Source organism: Poromitra crassiceps, assembly GCF_964638095.1.
Source record: "Poromitra crassiceps genome assembly, chromosome: 10".
NCBI classification, from domain to species: domain Eukaryota; kingdom Metazoa; phylum Chordata; class Actinopteri; order Beryciformes; family Melamphaidae; genus Poromitra; species Poromitra crassiceps.
The window spans coordinates 51,384,160-51,393,734 of NC_139631.1; the positions used below are offsets into that span (position 1 = coordinate 51,384,160).

Below are 9,575 nucleotides of genomic sequence, written 5' to 3' on the forward strand. Positions count from 1 at the left end.
TCTCAGGCAGCAGACAGTGACCTCCCAGACCAGCCCTTCTAAGCAGCAGGGAAGGGAAGAGAGAAGGTGGTGACTCACTGGATTCTAAGCTCAAAGGAGAGGGGAGAGATGCCCTGCCAGTGCCCATCGCTAATATAAGGATCTAGACTCTAGACGGAAGGACAGACGGACACACGGACGGACGGACGGACGGACGGACGCACGCACGCACGCACGCACACACACACACACACACACACACACACACACACACACACACACACACACACACACACACACACACACACACACACACAGAAAAAGAGGACCCCTTTGAAAATGTTTTTTTCCCCTCGTCAAAATGTAGCCTAACTTTGGAGTGTTATTTAGCTACCTTCCTGACAAGCTAGCATGACATGGTTTCCTTAAGTCTTCTAGTTTCATATGATACCAGAAACTTCACTCTGGCTTTAAAACTGAGCCTGCTGCAGCCTCTGAAAGTAAATGTTCAAAATTATGAAATTTCCCAAATATCGCGATATTTCCGAAAATCGGCCCAATCCGGCTACTCCTCTAGAGTCTAGGTTAATGTATATGTAAAAACTGTTGTCTGTAAAAAAAAAAAATCTCTTGTGAACCACCAGGCGGGGCTCCTTCTGGTGGTTTGGCAGAGAATTGCCACAAAAAAAAAATATATATATATATATACTGTAGATATAGATATATACACAGTTTGGGAACCAATGATCTACTGAAACAATTCTTGTTGCCAGTCGACTGAGACACTGTTGAGAGACAAAACGGTAGCTTTCAAAATGAAGTGGTACCTTTTCTATTCTCGGACGCACGTGGGATTTCACAGCTTAGATGCGTACCTCATCTTTAGCACGTACATAGCGGGAATCCGTGCTCGAGCTTCCTCCCACACACAGACCACCAAAACTGTTCCCACACACAGTCACACACTACAGTACGTGTCGTACAGACACACTACAAACACCGCACTGCCCAAGCAAGCAGCGTATGTGCAGCAGCACTGACTACACCGTCAGCAAGTTACAGGCAGCATCCAGACCACAGACACCACTGCTGTTTGTCACCTCGACGCCAAACACACCAGGCCACAGACATCTCCTCTCTCCTTCACACTTTTCCTACCGTCATTAGTCAGCAGTCAGCAGGCCATGAGGAGGAGCTTCTCACTAGACAGAAAGTGTGTGTGTGTGTGTGTGTGTGTGTGTGTGTGTGTGTGTGTGTGTGTGTGTGTGCGTGTGCGTGTGTGCGTGTGAATTAAAAAAGGGACAGTTTGGCACAGTAGTCAGCCCTGCTGCCAACCCTTATGTCACTGCTTACTGTACATTATTGGTGTGTGATTCAGAGCGTTGTACAGAGAGCCAAAGTGGAACGTCACTTCCTGCTTCAGCACAGTACCAGAGATTTTCATCCGCCATTTATTTTCCCATACACATTTCATAAAATGCTTATAAAAATAGTTTTACTTGTTCAAACCAAACGGTACAGATATATTTAGAAAAAGAAGCGATCACATAACATTTGACTCGGACCAAAATGTAAAAAAATATGCGGCTTTAAAGTTAAGTTTTGGTTCGAGTGAAATGTTCTATGTCTCTCCCGATTCTCTCTGATTTAGCAGCCTCTGAGGATGATGATGTTCACTAGCCTTCATGCTGTGTGGAGCCTCTCCGTCAACGGGACAACATGGAAGAGGTCAACACACTGGAAAGCCAGGAAGCAGAAGAAGCAATAGCTGCAATAGTGAAATCCATCAGCTAGTGTAGGTGTGTGATGGAGATGTTGGTGTGTGTTGGTGTGTGATGGAGATGTTGGTGTGTGTTGGTGTGTGATGGAGATGTTGGTGTGTGTTGGTGTGTGATGGAGATGCTGTGTGTTGGTGTGTGATGGAGATGTTGGTGTGTGTTGGTGTGTGATGGAGATGCTGTGTGTTGGTGTGTGATGGAGATGTTGGTGTGTGTTGGTGTGTGATGGAGATGTTGGTGTGTGTTGGTGTGTGATGGAGATGCTGTGTGTTGGTGTGTGATGGAGATGTTGGTGTGTGTTGGTGTGTGATGGAGATGTTGGTGTGTGGTGGTGTGTGATGGAGATGTTGGTGTGTGGTGGTGTGTGATGGAGATGTTGGTGTGTGTTGGTGTGTGATGGAGATGTTGGTGTGTGTTGGTGTGTGATGGAGATGTTGGTGTGTGTTGGTGTGTGATGGAGATGTTGGTGTGTGTTGGTGTGTGATGGAGATGCTGTGTGGTGGTGTGTGATGGAGATGTTGGTGTGTGTTGGTGTGTGATGGAGATGCTGTGTGTTGGTGTGTGATGGAGATGTTGGTGTGTGTTGGTGTGTGATGGAGATGTTGGTGTGTGTTGGTGTGTGATGGAGATGTTGGTGTGTGTTGGTGTGTGATGGAGATGTTGATGTGTGGTGGTGTGTGATGGAGATGCTGTGTGGTGGTGTGTGATGGAGATGTTGGTGTGTGTTGGTGTGTGATGGAGATGCTGTGTGGTGGTGTGTGATGGAGATGTTGGTGTGTGTTGGTGTGTGATGGAGATGCTGTGTGATGGTGTGTGATGGAGATGGCAGATAAGCCTGTGTGTTTTGCTGTGGGAGTGGGTGGAGTGAAAGGGGATCAGTCCACACTACAGCAGTGTTTAGAGCTTCAAACACCCCTCTGGGGAGTGGAATGGATCGATCCTCCATGGCCAGGAGCCAGCCCTTCACCCTGCCTGTAGCCAGATATTCCTCAACACATACTGTATATACCTCTAAGCCTTCCCTCACACACATGCTGTATATAAAGCACCTCCACACCACATTCCCTTCTTATCTCAGGCTAGTATTCTTCACTACCTCCAGAGTTTTTTTTATTTTTATTTCTATTTTCTTTTGTGATTGTTGCAATTGAAAACGCTAGAATTTGGAGCGGCTTTCCTCAAAACTTGCAATGCAATTTGTGAATTGTATGCGTTTTCTTTTGCTGTAAAATTGCGGAAACTTGCAAAAATTGCAAGTCGAGGAACCTGTTTTGCAGTTTTTTTTGCAGAGAAATCGCAGGAATTTTGAACAGTTGCAAGCTACCGCAAATATTGCAGAGATTGATTGAATTAGCATTAATTATTGCTATAGCCAAAAGAAAATCCTGGAGGTTCTGATTCTTCACCAGAAGCCGTGTTGAGATGAACTCGGTGGCCTGTGTTTTGAATGACAACGAGTCACAGATGTGTCGAGGCTACTTTTCACAGAGAAGGGCCCCACTGCATGGGCTGTGGTGCCGGTCCACTGCATGGGCTGTGGTGCCGGTGCTGTCGTCATCATGCACTGATTACAGGGAGCTGTGGAGTTCAACTAGAGGTGCTGTCTCATTAGCCAGAGTGGGCCTGCTCTGTTTGGGCCTGGTTCCCACCCAAGGGTGCTCCTCCCAAAGCCACAGGAGAGCAGGGCACTCCCATAGTGCCTGCAGGGAGAGGACAGTAACGCCACAGCTAGCACAGCTGGCAGAATGCACCATCACTCTCTCTCTCACACACACACACACACACACACACACACACACACACACACACACACACACACACACACACACACACACACACACACACACACACACACACACACACACACACACACACACACACACACACACACACACACACACACACACACACACACACACTTTAGGGATGCATTAAAATGTTGGCCAATACCGATAACGGATATTAACATTGCTGTTATGGCCGAGACCAAATTTACTATTTGTACAAAAACAAGTTTCTATGATCAGCAAATTTGGTAAATACTGGAAAAACACATGTAAACACTTTGAATTTGAAAAAAGTTATGCATTTCTTTATTTCCAATACATTTGGAAAAGCCCCATACATCCTAGATTTATCGCATTGTTTCCTCTCAATATGAACATTTTTGGCCAATACTGACGACATTAACATTGCTGTTATTTTGCTCATCGGACCGACACAGATGACTACAAACTGACTCTAACGCCGGCCTGTTCATTTTGTTCATTCTGTTCATTTCACTTCAATCGTTTTTATTGCAGCAAAATGGGATTGTCGTTAGCAGACAGACTGACCAACACCGTCATAAAAACCAAATGAAGTCATAAATGTTGCATGATGCACCTGACAATTTATATCATAAAATATTGTGATACTTGGCATTCATGTGATACAATATATTGCCACAGAAAATATCGCAATAATATGCTGTATTGATCCCCCCCCCCCCCACCCGTGTCCGGGCTGCCATTCATCAGGCCTGTTGTGACAGTTTGATCCCGGCCGAGGGGGAAGGCAGCACAGCCAACAGCCCAACGAGGAGCCATAAACGTCAGGCCTAGCTGCAGCGCCATGCTGATGGCTACCAAATGGCTCTGTGGCTCCTCCCACAGCCACTCAGGCCAGACACCTGTGCTGCTCTGTGGCTCCTCCCACAGCCACTCAGGCCAGACACCTGTGCTGCTCTGGGGGGAGACGATGACGGCAACAGCAACAAGAGACATCAAGCCAGGCAGCTCCTTACAGGCAGTCCAAGTGACAGCCATGCAAACACACTGTGTTTACTCTGGAATCAAACCTGATGCCATGCAAACACACTGTGTTTATTCTGGAATCAAACCTGTTGCCATGCAAACACACTGTGTTTACTCTGGAATCAAACCTGATGCCATGCAAACACACTGTGTTTACTCTGGAATCAAACCTGATGCCATGCAAACACACTGTGTTTACTCTGGAATCAAACCTGATGCCATGCAAACACACTGTGTTTATTCTGGAATCAAACCTGTTGCCATGCAAACACACTGTGTTTACTCTGGAATCAAACCTGATGCCATGCAAACACACTGTGTTTACTCTGGAATCAAACCTGATGCCATGCAAACACACTGTTTGCTGTGGAATCAAACCTTTTGCTATATCTTTTCTGTAATGTGGCCCCTGATTCTTAATTGACTGAAGCACAGTGATGCATTAGTCGTGTAGCTAAATGTGACGTGAAGAATAATTCAGGCATCAGATGTGTCTGAGGCTATCCTAACATGTCTAAACCCTCCACACATCTCTCCTTCAAACACTAAGATGTGTCTGAGGCTATCCTAACATGTCTAAACCCTCCCACACATCTCTCCTTCAAACACTAAGATGTGTCTGAGGCTATCCTAACACATGTCTAAACCCTCCACACATCTCTCCTTCAAACACTAAGATGTGTCTGAGGCTATCCTAACACATGTCTAAACCGTCCACACATCTCTCCTTCAAACACTAAGATGTGTCTGAGGCTATCCTAACATGTCTAAACCCTCCACACATCTCTCCTTCAAACACTAAGATGTGTCTGAGGCTATCCTAACATGTCTAAACCCTCCACACATCTCTCCTTCAAACACTAAGATGTGTCTGAGGCTATCCTAACATGTCTAAACCCTCCACACATCTCTCCTTCAAACACTAAGATGTGTCTGAGGCTATCCTAACACATGTCTAAACCCTCCACACATCTCTCCTTCAAACACTAAGATGTGTCTGAGGCTATCCTAACATGTCTAAACCCTCCACACATCTCTCCTTCAAACACTAAGATGTGTCTGAGGCTATCCTAACATGTCTAAACCCTCCCACACATCTCTCCTTCAAACACTAAGATGTGTCTGAGGCTATCCTAACACATGTCTAAACCCTCCACACATCTCTCCTTCAAACACTAAGATGTGTCTGAGGCTATCCTAACATGTGTAAACCCTCCACACATCTCTCCTTCAAACACTAAGATGTGTCTGAGGCTATCCTAACACATGTCTAAACCCTCCACACATCTCTCCTTCAAACACTAAGATGTGTCTGAGGCTATCCTAACATGTCTAAACCGCTCCACACATCTCTCCTTCAAACACTAAGATGTGTCTGAGGCTATCCTAACACATGTCTAAACCCTCCACACATCTCTCCTTCAAACACTAAGATGTGTCTGAGGCTATCCTAACATGTCTAAACCCTCCACACATCTCTCCTTCAAACACTAAGATGTGTCTGAGGCTATCCTAACATGTCTAAACCTTCCCACACATCTCTCCTTCAAACACTAAGATGTGTCTGAGGCTATCCTAACATGTCTAAACCCTCCACACATCTCTCCTTCAAACACTAAGATGTGTCTGAGGCTATCCTAACACATGTCTAAACCCTCCACACATCTCTCCTTCAAACACTAAGATGTGTCTGAGGCTATCCTAACACATGTCTAAACCCTCCACACATCTCTCCTTCAAACACTGCGACAGCAGGAAGCTAACATTACAGCCACGCTCAGTGCACAGTGACAGAGACTGTTGAGCGTTGGTGAAGTCAAGCCAAAACATCTGCTCATATTTAAGAAGCTAGGTGTCATGGGAGAGAATTAGACCCAAACACAGGTGGACTGACTCCACTCTAAACAAACATCTTCAATGTGGTCGACATTTTTATGAGAGCACTCATTGTTAGCATGGGTGGCCCAGTTGGATCCAACCCCCGAACCACGGTACTGTTAGTGCCATGCTCTTCCCACTGTGCTACAGGCCTAACCTGACTAACCTATAGCTCGTTTTGTTTGGATCTCTTCCTAGAGTCCATAGCATAAAAACATGTAATACAAATAACAGAAACATAATACAGTACAAGCAGCCTATAGAAAAGCATACATTCAACACATTCACACACATTGACCACATAATAATACACAACATTATACAGAGAATAATGCATATATGATATGATATCATATATCATATCATATCACAACATTATACAGAGCATTATGGATGCATGCCATATGGTTTGCTTGATAAATGCACAGCCCCTCCAACAGGGCGACCTTTGGCAAGGTCACGGCTTCCCAGCAGCAGCAACGTACAGACACTCCTGAATGATTCAAGTGCTGCTACACCTGTTTTTCATCTGTGAGCACAGACGCTCCTCAGAGATGCTCCTCAGAGACGCTCCTCAGAGATGCCCCTCAGAGACGCTCCTCTGAGAGCTTTGTCTCCTGCTGGAGCAACACCTCCCAGCTCAACCTGTGGCTCATTGACGCAAGTCCCAAGCTAGATTTACCACAGTGTAGTCAAGACAGATGGTGAACTCTCTTACCTGTGTCCTGTCTGAACTGGTGCATGGACTGCAGGTCAATGATGTAAGGAGTGAGCTGGCCATCCACCTGGCCCAGCACCACGGTTCCCCGGGCATCTCCCTTCAGAACGTTCTCCACGTGGTGGCACACGGCGGCGCTGTAGGGCCTCCAGCGCCCATGCTCGTTCAGCCACTCCCACACCACCACCCTGGCCAGGTTCTGGGGGGGGTAGCCGAGCCCGTTCACCGACACCAGCACCCCGTGGCCCGGACGAGCCATCGCCCTCCTGCGGTCGGGGCTGTCGGCTACGTCCCCCGGGCTAGAGCAGCGCTACGACCCGCTCAGTCAGCTGACACACCGAAACATCGCCCGCCGCGCCGACCATAAACGCTCCAATCAGCAATGGGTCTGGCAGTCCTCAGTTCAGGCCAGCAGCTCAACCGGAGTCATCCTCCACAGGTCCTTTCTGACTGCCACCTCTTTGATCAGCCAAAAGCAGCCGATGTCCCCTGGTGGCTGGCCGTGTCTGGCAGGTGACGACGATGACGATGAAGGTATCTGCAGCTGTAGCAGCCTCACACCTCCACAGCAAACCACAGCAGGTCAGCAGCAGGTCCACTGGCTACTCTCTCTAAAGAAAAGCAGAGGAACACATACTGTAAGAACACACTCTGGGCAGGAAATGCTGTGATGTGTCCCCATGAGTTATTGCTATACCGACTATCATATCCGTATCGACCGATGTTAGTCTTTATTTTATACACACACATCTCGGTATCGGTCTAATGAGCAAAATAACAAATTGTACTATTGGTTATCGGTATTGGCCAAAATTTTCATATCGAGAGGAAACAATGCAGAAAATGTATGATTTATGGGCTTTTCCCAAACGTTAAAGATTCACATTTACTTGTGTTTTTCAGTAGGCTAAGTGCAAAATTTGATTATCATAGAAACTTGTTTTGATACAGATCATACATCGGTAAATATCGGTTATCGGCCAAAATGTTCATATCGGTGCATCCCTAGTTACTGCTGAACAAACCCCATGTGTGCCTCTATTCCAGAGGAGGAAATGAAAAACAAAAAACACAACCCCAGCTCCCAGTCAGTGTTGTTCTAGGAGCCCATAAATATGCCTCTTCTTGGCAATTGTATGTAGCTACTGTTTTAAGTGTGGTGACACCAAGTAGCTTTGTGATTTTAAAAAGGGTATCAGGCAGTGTATTATTTCAGCAGCAAAATAACAGTCATTGCCATGTGATTTGTATGAAGGGGACAGAGCAGTGGACAGGCAGTATTTACAGACAGGGGACAGAGCAGTGGACACACAGTATTTACAGACAGGGGACAGAGCAGTGGACACACAGTATTTACAGACAGGGGACAGAGCAGTGGACAGACAATATTTACAGACAGCAGATCATCACCCAGATTTTATTCACATAGCCAGCATTTCAGGAATACAAAGGACGGAGACGTTATATTTCTCCTCTAGCTATGATTGATGAAAAGACTTTCACTTAATAAACACATAATAGTGGTGCTTTCTCCATGGCGTGTGCAGCAAACCTGTAGGCTATTGCGGGCATAAACCTCCTCAGATGTGTCAGGTAGAGGCAGCATGTCCACGACAATCACATCCCAAAAGAAACGATCAGGTGCAAATCTGGAAAGGCAGGCATTCATCACTGCTGTCTGATCCTCAACACTCAAATCCTGTTTTCCTCCCTTCAAAACCCACCTGGAGATCCAGTAGTCGGATAGATGCAGTGTTGTTATTGCAGGAGAAGATCAACACGGTCGTTTTTTTTATTCCCATGCATCTGCCACACAGACTACACCAGTCAGTGTCATTGGGCTTGTTTAGTCCGCTGTGTAATAAAGTGAATGCATGCCTCGGTGCAGAGCCACGCTACGCGCGTATTTCCCTCGATGCTGCCAAATGTCACACGTTCACACAGATCCACGCATTTCCCAGCTGGTCCCAAATTACGCACAAAGCTCCGGGCGCACCTGTATGGTTAACCACTGAAAATAAAATACCGTGAGCCAAGTCAGACTGAAGAAAAAATACAACTTCCGGTCTCGCTTTCAAAAGAAAACAACTTTTTTTTGGGGTGGGGGGGAGGTACCAAAGTGAAAGGAATAGCCTAAATTAACATCCAATTGATGTTTTATTGTGCTGAAATGTGGGCTAGATTCCACTGACTACAGACATAATCATAATGTTTTACAAACACTTAGGCTGAAGACTTGTAGTTGGGCCAGAGTTGGGCGTTCGTCTTTTTCACCCACAACTGACACATTTCCGTTAATTTGAAGGTAAAAACTGCATACTTCCGGTCTCATTCTAGCTAACCCTGGTCAATTGACGCACTGGAAAAAAAGCCCCAAAGGATGTTGCGTCGCCGAGCGAAGAGAGAAGACGGCGGGTACCATCCATC

General features: G+C 46.2%; 1 protein-coding gene across 1 annotated transcript in view; it reads right to left on the minus strand.

Moving 5' to 3' along the window:
* Positions 1-7,407, minus strand: part of LOC310784532 (E3 ubiquitin-protein ligase DTX1-like) — a gene marked incomplete at its 5' end in the record, with an annotated part of 59,078 nt that extends 51,671 nt beyond the window's left edge. Inside the window, one exon of the mRNA XM_083645515.1 lies at positions 7,149-7,407. Within this exon, the coding sequence (XP_083501641.1) occupies positions 7,149-7,407 (259 nt within the window). The remainder of the gene's footprint in view (positions 1-7,148) is intronic.
* Between the last annotated feature and the right edge of the window lie 2,168 nt (positions 7,408-9,575).